At 35.9% G+C, this 20,187-nt stretch overlaps 1 protein-coding gene across 1 annotated transcript in view; it reads left to right on the top strand.

Moving 5' to 3' along the window:
- ATG3 (autophagy related 3) overlaps nt 1-12,459 on the top strand; it is a 28,272-nt gene extending 15,813 nt beyond the window's left edge. Inside the window, exons 6-12 of the mRNA XM_061194170.1 lie at nt 1,239-1,288; nt 3,344-3,425; nt 6,844-6,878; nt 7,129-7,284; nt 8,055-8,182; nt 10,521-10,589; nt 12,228-12,459. Of these exons, the coding sequence (XP_061050153.1) occupies nt 1,239-1,288; nt 3,344-3,425; nt 6,844-6,878; nt 7,129-7,284; nt 8,055-8,182; nt 10,521-10,589; nt 12,228-12,309 (602 nt within the window). The 3' untranslated portion in view covers nt 12,310-12,459. The remainder of the gene's footprint in view (nt 1-1,238; nt 1,289-3,343; nt 3,426-6,843; nt 6,879-7,128; nt 7,285-8,054; nt 8,183-10,520; nt 10,590-12,227) is intronic.
- The last annotated feature ends 7,728 nt before the right edge of the window (nt 12,460-20,187 follow it).

Below are 20,187 nucleotides of genomic sequence, written 5' to 3'. Positions count from 1 at the left end.
GGACTTGGGTTCGATCCCTGGTCCAGGAAGATCCCACATGACGCGGAGCAACTAAGCCCATGCGCCGCAACTACGGAGCCTGCGCTCCAGAGCCCACGTGCCACGACTCTGAAACCCGCGTGCTCTAGGGCCCCCGTGCCGCAGCTACTGAAGCCCGTGCACCTAGAGCCCATGCTCCACAACAGCAGAAGCCAACGCAGTGAGAAGCCCGCACACCGCAAGGAAGAGTAGCCTCTGCTCGCCACAACTAGAGAAAAAAAAAAGCCCGCACACAGCAACAAAGACCCAACGCAGCCAAAAAAAAAAAAAAGAAGGTTTTTTCTGCTTATCTTATGTGGAACCCAAACATCAAAGTGATTAACATAACCAAGCTGGTGCAAATGATTTTCAATGCTTGATTTGGATATTTTGCGTATGTTGGCTATCTCCCACGTGGTATAACATTGATTGTTCTCAGTTAATGTCTCAAATTGATCAGTATCAACCTCAACTGGTCTACCTGACCGTGGAGCGTTGTCCAGAGAGAAATCTCCAGCACGAAACTTCACAAACCACTTTTGACATGTTCGATCAGTCACAGCACCTTCTCCATACACTACACAAATCTTTTTTTTTTTGCATTTCTGTTATGTTTTTACCTTTCTTGAAATAATAAAGCATAATATGCCGAAAATGTTGCTTTTTTTTCTTCCATCCTCAACAGTAAAATGGCTACACAAAAATTCACCAATTTTGATGTCTTTTTTTTAAATGCATGCTGAAGTGACAGCTGTCACATACAATCTAACAAAATTGTTTGGAATGCAGTTAAAGATAACTAAGTGCTACTAGAGCCATCTTACGGAAAAAACCGAATGAACCTTTTGACCAACCCAGTATGACTCCTGTAATCTCTTAATCTGTTCATTTTCTGAGGATGAATATTTATTTAGATAGACTCACACAAGGAAAGTGAATAAGTGAAGAATAGTAAATGAGGAATGATAGAGTAGGATAATTTATGGTAAAATATTAAATTGGTATTTAAAAATGTTTATTTTATTTTTAATATGAAAGGTGCCTTTGGGATTATTTATTCCTATTAGAGTTCATTTGTAAAAGTGCTGTTAACATTGCCTCCTCGTTTCAGAGAACTTTGAGAATTTAGGTAATATTAAGTATTTTTATATTTCTTAAATCAGGTAAATGGAGGATGTTTACAACTTAATTTTAGTTATATTCTGCTGAATTTTAAACAGGTATTGCAGGAATAACCGAAGCAGTTAAGGAGATTACACTGGAAAGCAAGGTACTGGTTGTTTACTTATGTTTCTAAATTCAGTGACCTAGTTATTTGCATGTATATTTATTTTGAGATTATTCATATCATTTTTATGCAAACTCTAACTATTTATTATCAAGCTCTTTTAAATTCCAGCTATTTTATTCCGTCTCATTTTTCTACATCAGCGTACCAAAACACTGCTGTTTCCCAGTGCTTCTCTTTTCTTTAGTCTGTCAAATGGTTAAGAAGAACATTTTTTGAGATTGTAACTGGTTAAAATCTACAAATTTTTTTACTAATTGGGAAGATTTCTAGACCATTTTAAAAGAAACGGCTTTTTATTTTTACGTATAGCTACCAAATGGTCTTCAAGTGGAGGTTTTGAGGGGATTTATTTACTTGCTGATCAGTAGCTGCTGATGGTATCGTGTTTAAATTTGTAGTTTAAACATTAAGTAATTTACTCATTTCTTCTGTAGTTTCTTAATTTACTGCTAATTTGAGGGATTCTTGTTTTTTTGTTTTGAAAATTTAAAGGAAACTTTAGTTTATGTCATCCAAAATCATGACATTTTGGATGAATGGAAGCTAAATGGGTTTTTTATTGTACAGTTTATTTGAAGGAAGGGGAAAAATATCTAATTGGGTAGAAATTTTCTGCTTGAAAGTTTTCAGTTAATTTAGACTATCTGTATTAACATTAGCTTTTCCATTTCTAGAGAAAGAATGATTACAGTTGCCTTCATATTTTTGATATAGTTGTTTGAAATAATATTAAAAAAAATACGAAATGCCTTCACCCTTATCTTAACTTTTGTTCACAGTCAAATCTCTTAGAGGATAGACTATTTGGGCAGAATAATTGTGTTCCTTGTGTCCTTATGAAACATTCAACTACAACAGTTCCTAGTTTAAGATAGTCTTCTTTGTGTGTTTTTGTCATTTGGATCTTTTGGGATTTGTTACTGGGGCTTAACAGAAGGTGTTAGAAACCAAAACAATATTTTTTTTCCCTGTGTACAATTTTATGCTTGCTAGGGATTTAAGGTTCAGTTCATTAGCCTGAGAATTCATCCTTTTGAAGTTTTACTTTTTGGAGAATTTGAATGATAAAGGAAAAATTACATAAATGGCTTTGCTGCTTCAGAAGCTCTTGTTTACTCCAGCCATTAGTATGTATGCTTCAGACTTTGGGAATGATAAATGGCAGAGGAGTGTGGATAGCATTGTTTGATAGGTTTATGGTAATTCTTTTAAGAATTTTTAATAAATGCAATAATGGTTCATATGGTACTTTGTATCCCACTTAACATTCTTATGTCCTAGTAAAGGTTGAATATTTAGAATAATTTACAACTAGAATATATCTTCCCTGTCACTTCCTGTTTAATATAGAATTTACATGATTATTTATAATTTAGTGCTTAGAATACTTGCTATCCAGAGTAAAATTATAAATTAGGTGAAACTAAATGTCCAATTTTTTTACCTACTACACTGACTTCAGATTTTTAGAATATTAATTTTGTGAAAATGATAATTGTATATTAGGCTTGGCTTTGGTTAGCATTATTTCATTCTAGTGCAAATATAGTTAAGAACTGAAATCTTATGTGTTCTAATAACTGTAATTGCTTAATTCAGTCAGGAATGTTAACAAATTAGAGAATATGATAGTATTTTATTTATAATAATAAATTTAACTTATAAATGTATTGTGATTTATAGATATCTAGCTTTTTCTCCTGTAAGTGTGCAAGTTAACTTTGAATTGGTTTTCTAATACTAATGAATTGCTTAACTAGAAGTATTGCTTTGTTGGAAGTGCAACTGGCAACTTTTTTAGATGACTTGGTGCTTCTATGATACTTTTATATTTTTCAGTCACAGCACTTAGCACATCACTCTTAAAGATTGGCTTATGGGTTTGTCATCTGAAGGAGGAGTTTCTTGAGCATAAGAAATATCTTATCACTCTTATTTTTACAGTGGTTAGTTAGCACTGTGCTGGCATGTGGGTGCTCAGTATTTGAACTAATGAACATATTTAAGTGACTTTAAATATAATCAATTTCAAAGGACAGTATAAAACTCCAAGATTGCTCAGCATTATGTGAGGAGGAGGAAGAGGAAGACGAAGGAGAAGCTGCAGATATGGAAGGTATTCGTGTTCTGGATTTGCTTTAATCACAATAGAATATTGCTTTTAGAATTTATGTAATTGATGTGAGTTAAGAATTCTACTCCATTGAGTTCTAAATTTAACATTTAACAGCCTAGAGAGGAATTGTTAAGTTTAAATTTAATCAGCACAGAACTTATCTTGGTCTTGGACTCTTCTACTTCACCCAGAGCATAGCCGTGATAGCATTATTTCTGCTGGTATCAGTACTGATCATAAATCTTTAATGCTGGGTACAGCCGTAAGACACAGATTCTTAAGCTAATTCTTAAATTCTTTCAGAACAAAATTTGTTCTGGCATTTAGTATTTTCTTTTTCCTTTTTGATAACATCTTACTACTAAAACCTTATGATAGTGATTCTTAATGGAGCCTTTTGAACTACATGGAATCCCCCCACTGCTCCCTGAAAATCTGAAGTGCCTTCCTAGGATTGCTAGCTGAGACTCACTGCATTAGTGAATCATTGTTACAAGAGGTTGAAACCCACTGTACTAACAGAACACAGTAATACAGGTCTAAAAGTATATGGCTATTCAAAGCTTCCGATTTCATTAGCATGATAATCTTTAATACAGGTGAAACCTCAGATATTTCAAATTAGATGAAGAAATTGCTGTCATCAGGACAACCTCTCTGTTAAATCCAATCTGTCTTTATTATACTTACCTTCTTTGCATTATTTATTTGATTCTGTTAACCATTTCCTCCTCTTTTTTTTCTTCCCTTGATTTTTTGACACAGGATTTTCTTCCTTTCCTTGACTGTTTCTTTTAAGTCATCTTGCTGGGCTGTTTTACTTCTGCTTCACTGTTAAATGTTACTGTTTCATGAGGTTTCACATTTTTTTTTTCTGCTCACTCCCAGGTAGATTTTTATCTACTCTTATGACTTCTGTAATTGAATACTGTGGTCTGGCACAGAATTGTTTACGACAGGAAAAATGGTGTATAAATTACATTAGATTCTCTGTGAGAGTTTAAATATGAATATGTGTATGTATAGAGAGAGGGTTAGTTGGAAAAAGGAAGAGGATATAAAAAAGACAGGGCAGGTATTTTGGAGGCTGTAAGGTGGCTAAATCCCCCCAATACATAGGATTTAGTGAGAGAGAATGCAAAAGTAGAAGGTAGTGTCAGTAGAGTTGAAGCACCATAATGGCAAGTGGTGTTCGATGATGAGGAGGTGACAGCATAGCCTAATCAACCAGAGTAGCCTTTACTTAAAAGTACCTTTTTCAGTTTTGTTTCCTAAATTACTTCTGAGTTTCTGTGAAACCTAGCTGTATATCTGTTCCTGAATTCTAGTAAGAGTCTTGTCCTTATTTCCATTGTATACTCCTATTCTTTGAGGAAATCCAAATGAGTTACTTGTAACCGAAATTGCTCACAGCAACCTCATGTACCATTTCTGCGCTCAAGACATCCATGTCTAAACCCCCAACCCAGATCTCCTGAACTTCACATCTACTTGTTTAGTTTCATTTCCACATGGATGTCTCATAATTGTCAGAACCACCTTCTTGTACAAATACTCTTTCTGGGTTCCATTTGTCTCTGAATGGCATACAGTTGCCCCAGTTGGAGTGGGGAACCTTATGAATAAAGCACGGTTTTTAGAGTACAAGCTGTGGGACTGCCTTAAATATCTGGCAGCGTTTTAGTATGTTTGTTACATTTCCCTTGGATAGAGTTAAAGAAACAATTGCTATATATGGAATTTTGCTTAAAACAGTGTTGTTGGTATCTAATAAAACAGTTAATTTTCATCCATCATTCATCAAATATTTATCGAGCAATATAGTATCTATCAGATACTGTATTTGGTGCTGGAGATAAAGCAGTAGACATGATCTCACGGAGCTAATATTTGATTTAGGGGACACAGACAAAAAACAGTAGATAAGCAAAACATATACTGTCTTAGATGGTTATAAGTGTTAGGGAGAAAAATAAAGGTGGGAGGGGATAGGGAGTCTTGTAGTACGATGAGTGTTGTAATTTTTAAATAGGTTAGTCAAGGAAGAACCTCATTGAGGATCTGCCTTTTAAGTAAAGGCCTGGCAGGAAGTGAACGGACAAGCTATTTGGATATCTGAGGAAGAGTGCAGAGGCCCTGAAGTGGGAGCACGTGTGGCTTGTATAAAATACTGCAAGGAGGCTCCTATGTCTAGAGAGGAGAGAGGGGGGAGTAATAAGGCATGGAGTCAGAGAGGTAACCCGGGGACCAGATCGTGTAGGGCCCTGACTTTAACTTAGAGTGAGACAAGAAGCCATTGGAGGGTTTTTCTAAGTAGAGGAACAACTGAGAATGCGATTTAACATCTCAACAGAATCACTGTGACTGCAGTGTTGAGAACAGAGTGAAGGGATAGGGGCAACAGTTAGGTGGCTATTTTGATAATCTAGGCAAGAAATGACTGTGGCATGGGCTCGAGTAGGAATTGCAAGTGATGAGAAACTGCAGATTCTGGACATATTTTGAGGGTAGGGCCGAAAAAGGATTTGTTGCTGGATTGGATATGACATGAGGGAGAGAGAGTACTCAAGTGTGACTCCAAGGTTTTTTGACCCAAACGTCTGGAAAGATGTCATTATTGAGATGGGGAAAAGTGTAGGAGTGAATGGCTTTGGAGGGGGAGTCAGGCGCTCAGTTTTTGACATGTGATATTTGCTCTGCTCCTTAGTCATTCATTGGAGTCATAAGTAAACAATTAGGTATCCATGTTTGCAGTCAGGGAATAAATTTAAGAGTCATCAGCATTTAAAGCCATTGGGACTAGATGAAATCATCAAGGGAGTAAGTGTGGATAAAGAAGAGACAACGTCCAAAAACTGAGCCCATAGTTACTGTAGATGATGAAGGGGAACCAGCATAGGAGATAGTGAAGGAGAAGCTAGTGAGGTGGGAGGAAAGCCAGGAAAATGTAGTATCTTAAAGGCTGAGGAAAGAAAACGTTCCAAGGAAGAGGGAATAAATAATGCCAGATGTTCCTGAGAGGTTAATTAAGATGAAAGCTGGGAATTTACCACTGGATTCAGCCAAGTGGAAGTCAGTGATAACTTTAACGAGCACGTTTTATGCAATTCTGTAAATAGCCTTGTGCACCCTATGGAGTCACCTAGGGGTCTACAGTATTATTGTGCCAATTGGTATTAGTAATAGACTGTTGTAGCACAGACCAAGCCTTAATTAAGCCTGCTAACTTTCTCTGGCTTTGTCAGGTAAAGTGTCTGCTGCTTTAGAAGTATAGAATTAGCTTCCTCATGTTTATTCAATATCTTCAGTCAGAACAGAAGCAAAAACCCAGGTTTTGAATGATACTCTGAAGTAATATGTAATTTGGTTTAGGAAATTACTTCGAACTTGATTAATCTTTTGTTGCTTTTTTAAACAGAATATGAAGAGAGTGGATTGTTGGAAACAGATGAGGTTTGTAAATCAAGTTTTTTCTTTAGTTAATTTTTAATGAGTAAACTTGGGGATTAGTGTTCTTAATATCTTGATCTATCAAATGAGTTTTTAATATGTGTACATTGTTTACAGTGTATAACATTTTAGCTTTAAATTTTGTTATATCTGCTGTTGAATAAAAAATATATGGGATGGGAAAAATAGATTTTCTAAAACATGACATTCATAGTGATTTTAATGGTTGTAAATTTTTCTCCACTATTACCAGGCTACTCTAGATACAAGGAAACTAGTAGAAGCTTGTAAAGCTAAAACTGATGCTGGAGGTGAAGATGCTATTTTGCAAACCAGAACTTATGACCTTTACATCACTTATGATAAATATTACCAGACACCTCGACTATGGTTGTTCGGCTATGATGAGGTAAAAATAAAGACATTTTAATGTAAATATTTTAAATTTGTGTGTTGAATTCTTTTGTCATTAGGCCCATGGATATATACTTTTGCCTTTTAAATTTTACAAATCATTTGTTTTATAATTTTGTGATTAATATTGAGTTTGATTCTTATTTTGAAGAAACTGTGAATTATTCATTGTAACAACACCGCTGCTAAGCATTACACAGAAATAATCTGTTACATTTATTTCTTGGTCCCTGAGCTTATTTATCCCTTCAAAATGTGAGGAAAATTGAAGTTGGTTTGTTGTATTAAATTTTGTTTGGGATTATATCTATTGGATATATAGGCATTTGCAGAATGATCATATTGCATGTAGTTTTTTTCCTTAAGAATTTCACTTAATTGAATTAAAGGATAACTGAAATAAAGTTAACTTCTTTAACCTGTCAGTCCAATGACTATAAATGGGAAACAAGAAAATAAAACAAAATCAGCCTAAAAGATGTTATAAAGTTATAAAATGTTTTGATAGCCATGAACCTGCCTTTTTGTGGGATCTTTTCTGTATTAGATGGTGGCTGGTGTCACATAGCCTTGATAGACAGACTCTCTCCTCCCTCCCTCCCTACTTGGTGTAAATAAATCCTTTGCCCGAAATAATCTGGTGATTCTAAATAGTATAGAATTCAGAATTGCAAGTGATGTGGGAGGTGGGGATAAGTATAAACCCTGAAGTTTAGGCCTAAAAGTTTTTAAACAGTAATTTCAAAGCACTTTTTATGGTTTTAGCAACGGCAGCCTTTAACAGTTGAGCACATGTATGAAGACATCAGTCAAGATCATGTGAAGAAAACAGTGACCATTGAAAATCACCCTCATCTTCCACCACCTCCTATGTGTTCAGTTCACCCATGCAGGTGTGTCTGTGTGTGTGTGTGTATTTGTGTGCATGTGTGTGTGTGTATACTTCATGGATTTACTACTTGGGAGTCTGTATAAACATGGTGCCCGAACAGAAAAAATTTACTTAATAAATAAAATTCTCTTTTGTCTTCCTTAGGAATGTTTTTGTGCTTAAATAATATATAAGACAAAGAAAAAAAAAAACCTTACCAATTTCCTTTAAGTTTAAATTCATTAAGAATAATTTTTGTCCTTTGTGTGTGTTTAGTTATAGTATAGATCTTTGTGATTTCACTCCTGTTATTAGCTCCAAGAATACTTTCGAAGATCCTTTTTAGATTAAAAAATACTAATCATTTAGACATGGTTTGCTCTATTGTGATATATCTTTCTGCGAATGTGCAATGTAAAGTTAACTTTGTGCTTTTTCTAGATGACCTATTTATCTCCTTTTATTGGTTAGTGAAGGGAGATGTATGTAGAATTTCTATTCCTTTACTTTTCAATTAAGAGGTTTTCAGCCCTACCAAATCAAGTACATTTTATAATTTGGGATTTCTTTGTATTAATGTGTTTTCACAGGGCCAAATAAGTGAAACTGAATCTCTATATATGATCTGTTTAGAATTTTCCTTAAAAAAAAAGTTGCATGCTAAATTCTTTCAGTTATTTCTAATGGGTAACTTCTACAAATCATTGAGCAATTTTGGTTAACAGTATTTTTCAGATGAGAACTCTGATATTCCATTGACTAATTAGAGGCAACAGTCTTGTTTTAAAAAATCCTTTAATATTTTCTCATTTTTTTTTTATTAATTAATTAATTAATTAATTAATTTATTTATTTTTGGCTGTGTTGGGTCTTCGTTTCTGTGCAAGGGCTTTCTCTAGCTGCGGCAAGCGGGGGCCACTCTTCATTGCGGTGCGCGGGCCTCTCGCTGTTGTGGCCTCTCCCGTTGCGGAGCACAGGCTCCAGACGCGCAGGCTCAGTATGGCTCACGGGCTTAGTTGCTCCGTGGCATGTGGGATCTTCCCAGACCAGGGCTCGAACCCGTGTCCCCTGCATTGGCAGGCAGATTCTTAACCACTGCGCCACCAGGGAAGCCCTCTTCTCATTTTTAACAACCTTTTAATTCCAAAAATCTATCCCATAGGAAGTCTAGTTCATTTTTCAAGTTTATTTATGTTAAGAGTGTTAATAATGCTAACTATGAAAAGTATTTCAAGAGTCATTAGTTTAAAACTAAAACTATCTAAACGGTTTTCATTTTTGAGAGTTATTTTTTTGGTTCCTCTTATGGCTTGAGAGATTAGGACAGAGCTTATCAAACTGAGGCAGGTCTCTTTCTGAAGTATAAACTTTACTCAGTGGGAAAAAGATAAGTAATTTAACTGGTGATGTTAAACATTTTAGTAAATGACTGTATTATGGAATATAATGTAAATAAGACAAAAAAAAGCTGGGGGCCTGTAAAATGAGACTGCAAGGGTATTTTAGGCCTTGCCATTGGCTGCCTCAGATTATGTCTTCATATTCTCAGGGCCAATACATTTATTCTCATCTTCTAAGTTGACTGCCTCTTTCATGAAGGTTGTACTCATAAAAATTGAAGTGGTGTTATTTAAGCCAGGATATATGTAAAAGTTCATTTCTTTTGTACAGTGCCCTTTTCTCAATTATATGCTCAGGCAATTACTTTGATGCCACCTTTTTCTATAGCGTAGGAGATTCACCAGTTGGCCACAAAAAAATTTGTGGAAAACTTCAGATAAATATCCTTCTTTATATAAAGCCAAAAAATTTTTTCTAACTAGAATCAGATAATTTTAATCTGAAAAAAAAAAAAATAAACCTCTTAACTTTGACCAGTTGGCTTTTCTTTAACTCATTTTTGGTTTACTCTGTTAAACATTTAAACAGGCAAAATCACAGCCTTATAAATATCTTTGTGTTTTTTTTGACCAGCTGTTACTGTGTAGCTTTTTTGAATTTGCCTGTTTAGATTCTTTTTTGTTTCTCAGAGCAGAAAGCCCTTGCTCTGCGTTTATGCCCTGGCATGATTTCCCTTTCTCTGATTTTCTGCCCTACCCCCCTTCCACCCCCATTATGGGAAAGCTAACTAGTCCCATTGTGTTCATTTGTGACTACCATGGCTACAATAAAACTGTCTGCATGACTCAGCAATCTGGCTTGTTGGGGAGTAGGGAGGAGAATATTTTACCATAGTACTGTTACATATTAAAATTAATTCACAAACGGTAATAACATAGGTTTCTTTGCAAACAAAAACTTGCTTTTCCTACTTTGATCCAATTGATCTATACTAATAAGATATGTTCTTTTGCTTTTAGGCATGCTGAGGTGATGAAGAAAATCATTGAGACTGTTGCAGAAGGAGGGGGAGAACTTGGTGTTCATATGTATCCTTACCTGTGTATGCGACTAGAGGCAAATTGCTTCTGGGATTTTTTTTCCCCCCTTTTTGGGAAATTTAGTATAAACCTTAAGGCAGAGTAGTATAACTTATTTTAGCCCCGCATATCTGGAAGTCTTAGTGGGAGTCCTTAATTTATTTAGAAAATGTTACATTGTGATAGTTCTGGCCTTGTTCAGTTGATAAGCACATGTCCCTGTGTGCACCAGTTAGCTCTGCCTTGTTACAGAGCTTCAGAGCCATATGTACTTCTAGGTAGCAGCTTGCCAAGTGCTTTTGTTTGTTGAGGCAGTGGCTGAGAGTATGCAATCCACAACTGTGAACTCTTTATGGAAAAGAAACTCAAAGCGCTTAATCTGTTGATGAAAGATGAATAACCTGTGAATTTAGAGGATAACATGTGAATATCTTTTCAAGTATATTTCTGATTTAACATGTTATCAAAAACGTACTTTTCTATCAGGTAAAAGTAAAGTTGGGTTTTGTCAGTCTGAGGTCTCTGTGAAGCAAAGAAAGAATTCAGATTAAATAAATAGGTTAATTAAAAAGTAAAGCACCTGAAATCTATTTCAGGTAGTCTTCAAATATAGTATTTTCATTTTTCTCCAGATAAGAGCACCTCTTTATTTCTCTGGGGTTGACAAGAGGAATTAAGTAAACTACTGGATCCTGAAATACACGTACCCATAGCATGGATTCATCAAAAGCAGTCAAGAGTCAATGATTTAAATACCAAATAGCTTGAATTAGTTTGATGCTAGATTGACATTCGACTTGGTGGTTCCTGCCACTCAGTGTTAGATGGAGACTGAGGGGTCACCACTGTCTTGGAACTACAGATAACCTAAGCATTGCTAATAGAATGTGTGCCTCAGAGAAACATTGGGCTGATTTGATACTGAAACAAACCAAGAACTTTTGGTCCAAACCAGAATTATTCTTAAAATTCTATTATGCATAATTTGAGCATTCATCTCTGTTTTGGAAGCTGTGTAGCAACTTGGAAGACAAATTCATAATTGTCATCAATTCCTCTGAGAAAAATTAATCTCTTAATGTTTCTAAGTGCAGTGGAACATAGAAAAAAATTCAGGAATTTATTAAAGACAGTCCAGTATAGCAGATTTATTAAAGACTATTCCAGTATAGTATATGGCAAGTACATATACTAACCAAGAATCATTCCTTATGGAGGGTTTTTACTTATTTTTTGTTCTTTTCCTTCAGTATTTTTATATTCTTTACACTGTCTCATTTTCTAACATACTCTAGCAAACTTAGAGGCAATAAAAAGACCATCTCCCGCTCATTTAAACATGTACAACCTTGTCCTTATTTTTATATTAAAATATTTGGGCTAATATGAACTTGTACTCATTAAGAAGTCTTACATGCAAATATTAAATGTGGCCAGGTCAGTCATTCTTACAGAGAGCCTCATGTTGAATAGACACCAATTGCATGAATGAATCCTTATATTTTTTTAATATAATATACTCGATTTAAGATTTTGTCTTCTGTATTTTTTCTGAGGAGTTATTGCTTAATAAAATGGATATTTACAATGTTAGCTTAAATCATAGAACTATTTACCAATCTGTTTTCCTTAGCTAAAGACCTTTAGGTATCTTCTAATTTTCTTGAAATTTGTACAAGCTGTCATTCCAACAATAGAATATGACTACACAAGACACTTCACAATGTAACAAAGAGAGCATAGAATCTATCCTAATTATTGGTTCTGATTTTTAAAGAATTAACCCATAGATGTGACCATTGACCATATTCACCGATATGTACAATTTCTCTAATAAAGAGAATTATATGTTTATGCATTAAATAAAAAAAAGTTCCACTACCAGCCTTATTTGTTTAATAAAAATGAGTGTAAAGAGACCATTTTTCTTGTTATCAAAAGGTGATAATAATTCTTTAAGTGTAGAAGTATCTCATACAGAATGATGATAAGAGTATTTTTGGTTCACACTTATGAGGAAGGTGTTTAAATGTGTAATAATGTGAGAGCTGGAGCTAGAAAATACTGCATGCTAGACTCACCTTCCCTTCTTCTTTCTGTTACTTTTGTTTCCCCTCTCTGGCCATCTCCCTAAGTCTCCTATCTGCTAGTAGTTAATATTGATGAAGTACTTACTGTGTGCCAGGAAATGCGTTAAGTGCTGTTACTTATTTTGTTTCTGGATTGTTTTACGAAGTTGGTATCACCAAAGTTAATTTTTTTATTAAGGATTCAGGAATATTTTTCCTATGGTGATTGCCTGATAGAATATTAGAATTTAAAGGGGTCCCTTTGTTGTTTACAGATATGGGTCTGGGAGTTCAGAAAGGTTAATTGTGTTCTACTCAGGGACACCCGCTGAGAGCTGAGGAGTAGAACCCAGGCCCTTTGAGGACTCCTCTTACATTCTCTTCGTACCCCACATTGCCCCCTCGTCCCTTTTCTTGCCATCTTGCATGTACTGGGAGTGGCTAATCCTGCCTCTGAGGAACCTTCGTTTCTTGGTTTGTTTTTGTATTCCTCATCATTCAAGAATACTCGCCTTACCTTCAATGCCCCTTTATTTTTACCCCTTTTCCAATTGTAACCCAATTTTTGTGTTTTAAGGAACTCTCCATAATGAAAATCTTGATAGAATTAAGGTGGTGTTTGATATGGCATAATAGATGTAAACATGGGTGTCATCTTAGAATACACATCAGATATCCTGCTTGCTCATGTAGGCAGCAAGCTACTCTTCTGGCTTTATTTAAATTAATCTTCCGAACTGATTTTACTGAAATATCCTATTTTTGAATACCTGTAATCTAAATGATATGTAGTAATAGATATTATCACATTGTCAACATTTTTCTCCCAGTTAAGCCTTATTTATAGTACAGATACCTTCAAATCTTTTTTTTTTAAGCCAGCAGTCATATTTATCTCAGTCACCACTAGGTGGCATAAATCAGAAGATCTTTTTTTCCAATTGAAATCTTTACATGGGTGCCTAATGCATAAAACAAAAGTGGATTTTTTTTTTTTAACATCTTTATTGGAATATAATTGCTTTATAATGTTGTTAGTTTCTGCTGTATAACAAAGTGAATCAGCTGTATGTATACAGACATCCCCATATCCCCTCCCTCTTGTATCTCCCTCCCACCCTCCCTATCCCACCCCTCTAGGTGGTCACAAAGCACTGACCTGATCTCCTTGTGCAATGCAGCTGCTTCCCACTAGCTATCTATTTTACATTTGGTAGTGTATATATGTCAATGCTACTCTCTCACTTCATCCCAACTTACCCTTCCCCTCCCCGTGTCCTCAAGTCCATTCTCTACATCTGCATCTTTATTCCTGTCCTGGGTTCGTCAGAACCTTTTTTTTTTTTTTTTTTTAGATTCCATATATATGTGTTAGCATACGGTATTTGTTTTTCTCTTTCTGACTTCACTCTGTATGACAGACTCTAGGTCCATCCACCTCACTACAAATAACTCAATTTCGTTTCTGTTTATGGCTGAGTAATATTCCATTGTATATATGTGCCACATCTTCTTTATCCATTCATCTGTCGATGGACACTTAGGTTGCTTCCATGTCCTGGCTATTGTAAATAGTGCTGCAGTGAACATTGTGGTACATGACTCTAAAAGTGGATATGTTAATGGTATAAATGTGTTTTTATGAGTTCAGATTTCTAGCACTCTTTAAGAAAAATGGGGTTGGTTTGATAAACAATGAAGTTGTTTTAATGAACTTAGAATTGGGATTCAGATTACGCACAGCAATCTTACAAGTCTTTGCACCTAGTTTATTTCTCATATTAGCTTTGTGGCATTTTTAAACATTCAATTTGCATAAGTAGTAGCAAATGGTAATGGTTTTTTCTTTTGTTTGTTTTGTAACTTTTTATTTTGAAATAATATTAGATTTACAGAAGAATTGCAAGTCCTATACACCCTTCATCTGGCTTCCTCTAATGTTAATATCTTATATAACCATGATACAGTTATCAAAACTAAGAAATTAGCATTGATACAAAACTACAGATTTTTTTTTGAGCTGTTTGTGCATTTTATTTTTGTTCTTGCCTCTTTTTTTATTGAAGTATAGTTGATTTACAATATTATATTAGTTTCAGGTATACAACATAGTGATTCAGTATTTTTATAGGTTATACTCCAATTAAAGTTATTATAATATATTGGCTATATTCCCTGTGCTGTACAATATATCCTTGTAGCTTATTTATTTCATACATAGTAGTTTGTGCCTCTAAATCGCCTACCCCTGACTTGCCCCGCCTCCCTACCCTCTCCCCACTGGTAACTACTAGTTTGTTCTCTGTATCTGTGAGTCTCTTTCTGTTTTGTTATATTCATTCTTTTTTTAAATTTTTTAGATTCCACGTATAAGTGATATCATATAGTATTTGTCTTTCGCTGAGTTATTTCACTTAGCATAATATCCTCCAGGTCCATCCGTGTTGTTGCAAATGACGAAATTTCATTCTTTTTTATGGCTGAGTAGTATTCTATTGTGTATATATACTACATCTTTATCTGTTCATCTGTTGAGGGACACTTAGGCTGCTTCCATATTTGGCTATTGTAAATAATGCTGCTATGAACATTGGGGTGCATGTATCTTTTTGAGTTATTTTCATTTTCTTTGAATATATACTCAGGAGTGGAATTGCTGAGGAGCTCTATTTTTAGTTTTTTTGGAAACCTCCATACTGTTTTCCATAGTGACTGCACCAGTTTACATACCAGCCAACAGTGTGAGAGAGTTCCCTTTTCTCCACATCCTTGCCAACATTTGTTGTGTTCTTTTTGATGATAGCCATCCTGACAGGTGTGAGGTGATATCTCATTGTAGTTTTGGTTTACATTTCCCTGAGGATTAGTGATATTGAACATCTTTTCATGTGCCTGTTGGCCATCTGCATTTCCTCTTTGGAAAAATGTCTGTTCTGTTCTTCTACCCATTTTTAAATTGGGTTGTTTGTTTTTTTTGATGTTTAGTTGTATGGACTATTTGTATATGTTGGATATTAACCCCTTATCAGTCATATCATTTGCAAATATTTTCTTCCATTTAGTAGGTTGCCTTTTCATTTTGTCAATGGTTTCCTTTGTGGTACAGCCATTTTAGAGAGGAATCTGGTAGTACCTGGTCACGTTAAGTATGTCTCCTCAGATTCAATTATCTTGCTGAAGTGGCTAACAGAACTCAGGGAAACACAATATTTATCAGTTATTAAAGAACATGAAGGGTACAGATGAACAGCTAGATGAAGGGTGAGGTCTAGGAAGGTCCTGGGTCCAGAAGCTTCTGTTGCTGTGCAGTGCGGGTGCATCACCCTCTCAGAGTGGATGTGTTCGCCAAACTGAAAGCTCTCCAAACACCATACTATTGGGATTTTATAGAGGATTCCTCACATAGGCATGATTGATGATTAACTCTGTTTCTAGCCCTTCTTCCCTCTCTGGAGGTTGGGGAGGTGGGGCTGAAAATTCTAAGCTTCTAATCATGGCCTTGTCTTTCTGGTTATGAGCCCCGATTAAAGAGTCCACCCAGAATTCCTTGACAGAACAAAAGATGTTCTTTTTTTTAACTTTCTTTATTTTATTTTTTTAAATATATTTATTTATTTTATTTATTTAGTTTTGGCTGCACTGGGTCTTCATTGCTGCGCGCGGGCTTCTCTTCGTTGCAGTGCGCAGGCTTCTCATCGCGGTGGCTTCTCTTTGTTGGGGAGCACAGGCTCTAGGCACGCGGGCTTCAGTAGTTGTGACACACGAGCTCAGTAGTTGTGGCTTGCGGGCTCTAGAGCGCAGACTCAGTAGTTGTGGCGCACAGGCTTAGTTGCTCCGCGGCATGTGGCATCTTCCCGGATCAGGGCTCGAACCCGTGTCCCCTGCATTGGCAGGAGGATTCTTAACCACTGCACCACCAGGGAAGTCCAAAGATATTCTTAGTGCTCTTATCACTTAGGAATTTTTAAGCATCTTAGGAGCCCTGTATTAGGAACTGGAGACAGAGACCAACATATATATTTATTATTGTATTACAGGGAACCTATAGGATGTTCATTGCTGTTTTGTTTATGGTGACAGGAGTTGGAAGCAATCTGGGGATTAATCATTGGTAGGAATACCAGGTACTGTACAGCAATTGGATACATAATAGATACACATGAAACAACATGGATAGATCTTAAACATATTGTAAGTTTTAAAAGTCAGTTATTTCCTTTGCAGTTTCCTCTGTTTCCCATTTTTATTTCGTTATCCTATTTGACATCTCAAACATAACATGTCTAAACCAAAACTCCTGATTTTATATTCACTGCCAAACAGCAACTACCACAACTGAACTGCTAACAATAAAAACCCACTCACTTCTTCCAATTTTCCACACTTGACGTCACTACCAGCCCCCCCAGTTACTGAGCCAAAAATCCTGGAGTCGTACTCTTTCTCTCTGTCCACCCCTATCCCACTAATACATATCACATCTCTCAGCGGCAAGTCCTGTCCTCTACTTCCATGACACATCCTGGTGCCTGGGGTTCTGTGTATTGAACCAGCAACTCACAAGATTTTAATGAAGGAGGTTGATTCATAGATCACACTCTGAGAAACTCTTGAGAAACACTCTCTTGCCTTGAGGAGTAAACTTTTCCTTTTTGATAAATTTTGGGGCTTCTTGAAAAATAGAGGAAGATATTTTGGGGGAGCTTTTTAAAATAAAAATCATTTTTGTGATTCCATTGTTAATAGTGAATCAGCTGGTCTCAAAAGGTAACACCTTTCCAGATTTATCTCCCAGTACAGCTGATAGCATGAAGTTTATATTTAGGGAACAGGAAGTAGCTAAGAGCTGTCTCTAGAGCCAATATTGAATTCCCAGTTCCCTTTAATTGTGTGACCTTGGTTCTGAACCTCCAGATTCCTCACCTACAAAGAGAGGCTAACATTTTCTAGACATAGAATTGTTAGGAGGGTTGAAGATGATGATGCATGTAAAGCACTTAGCACAGTGCTTGACATTCATGCTGTAGCTAGTGTGATGACGATAATGATTACAATTGCTGCCACTCTAGAACTTCTGGTTTTGAGGTCAGAATTGTCACATCCAGCAGAGGGCAGTGGAATAGCACAAGATTAAGCATTTAAGCATTCTGGATATGGCAGAGTTACCAAAAACTGCTTCTCCCACTTTCTCTTTGGGTTTTTTATTTTAATGGGGGAAGGAGGTGGATGATATTGGTCAACATCCTTTATGTTTGAGATCCTCACCCCTTCATTTATTGAAGAACAATGAGATCCAGTTTACCCAGTGTTGGCTTGCAGTTATTTGCAGTTTCAATCACCTGACATTTTCCCTGAGATATGGCCTTCATATCTACCTTTCTAAAATGAGAATGGATTAAATTTTTTTTGTTTTATTGATGTATAATTGATAAAGTTATAATGTATTTAAAGTATACAATGTGATGATTTGATATATGAATAATTTGTAAAGGATTCTCACAACACACCCATCATCTCCATATTTACTTTTTTTTTTCTTTTTTTGGTGAGGATGCTTAAGATTTATTTTCTTGCCTAAATTTCAACTGTACAATGCACTGTTAACAACTATAGTCACCGTGCTATCCTTAGATCCTCATACCTTATTCATTTTATAACAAAGTTTATATAACCTTTCACCAACCTCTCCCCTTTTCTCCCAGCCCCTGGAAACCACCATTCTACTCTTTATTTCTATGAGTTTGCCTTTTTTTTTTTTTTTTAAGATTCCACATATAAAGGATAACCTGAGGTATTTGTCTTCTATCTGGCTTATTTCTGGTGAAATGCCCTCCTGATTAATCCATGTTGTTGCAAATGACAGGGTTTCCTATTTTTTTAAAGGCTGAATAATATTGCAGTGTATATATTAACAGTAGTCAAGGAGAGACCACAATGCAGGTGAGACACCTGTGAAAAGAGAAAGAGAAGAAAGGAGACTTGGGGAGAAAGAGCCTCATCTTGCAGTGCAGCTCCAAGAAAGTCTCAGACAGATTAATGGGGATCCAGGAGCGCAGATTGCCTATTAGAGAAGCTCCCCATGTGCCGGGAATGTCCTGGTTCTACTGCTGTGCGCAGATCCCAAAGGTGTGGCAGCTGGAAGCCATCAGCTTGTTACACTCCTTGCAGGAGGCTCTCCCCAGAAGGGAGATTTGAGTGGCATGCCTCCATGACAACCACAGTGAACACATTTTGAAAATGCTAAAGAAAATTGTTGTTATGATTATTATTATTCCCCTTGATATTGCTGCTGCTGCAACTACCACTACGGAGCCCAAATATGTTCATTCACTAAATAGAGGTCAAAAGCCTCTGCTGGGTTAGATACCAGTGGACTCCAGAATTCCAATCCCCATATACCACATCCCCTTCAAAGAACATTTGGGTTGTTTTGAAATCTTGGTTATTGTGAATAATGCTGCAACAAATATGAGAGTACATATATCTCCTTGAGATAATGATTTTATTTCCTTTGGATATATCCCAAGACATGGGATTGCTGGATCATACGGTAGTTCTATTTAATTTGTTGAGGAATCTCCATATTGTTTTCCATAGTGGCTGTACCAGTTTACATTCCCTAACAATGTACAAGTGTTTCCTTTTCTCTGTATCTTCACCATCGTTTATCTCTTTTTTTTGATAATAGCCATCCTAACAGATGTGAGTTGATACTTCATTGTGGTTTTGATTTGCATTTCCCTGATGATTAGTGATGTTGAGCATCTTTTCATGTACCTGTTAGCAATATGGATGATGTCTTCTTTGGAAAAATATCTATTCAAGTACTTTGCTCATTTTTCAATTGGGTCGTATTTTTGTTTTTGTTGTTTTTTGCTGTTGAATTCTATCAGTGGTGATAATGGGCATCCTTGTCTTGTTCCTGATCTTAGCTTTTTGCCATTGAGTATGATGTTAGCTGTGGGCTTATCCATAAATGGGTTTTATTATGTTGAGATACCTTCTATCTGTACCTAATTTGTTGAGAGTTTTTATCATGAAACGATGTTGAATTTCATCAAATGCTTTTTCTGCATATATTGGGATGATCATGTGATTTTTATCCTTCATTTTGTTAATGCGATGTAACATTTATTGATTTGCATATGTTGAACCATCCTTGCATCCCAGGAATAAATCTCACTTGATCATGGTGTATGATTCCTTTAATGTATTGTTGAAATTGGTTTGCTAATATTTTGTTGAGGATTTTTGCATCTATGTTCATTGGGGATATTGCCCTATAATATTCTTTTCTTGCAGTGTTCTTGTCTGGTTTTGATGTCAGGATATTGCTGACCTTATAAAGGAAGTTTGGAAGTGTTCCTTCCTCTTCAAATTTTTGGAAGACTTTGAGAAGGATTGGTATTAATTCTTCTTTAAATGTTTGGTAGAATTCGCTAGTGAAACCAGACAGTCCTGGATTTTTCTTTGTTGGGAGGTTTTGATTATTGATTCAGTCTCCTTACGCATTATTGTTCTGTTCAGATTTTCTGTTT

Source organism: Eubalaena glacialis, chromosome 6 (assembly GCF_028564815.1).
Source record: "Eubalaena glacialis isolate mEubGla1 chromosome 6, mEubGla1.1.hap2.+ XY, whole genome shotgun sequence".
NCBI lineage: Eukaryota > Metazoa > Chordata > Mammalia > Artiodactyla > Balaenidae > Eubalaena > Eubalaena glacialis.
This window is presented reverse-complemented; position numbering and strand designations above follow the sequence as displayed.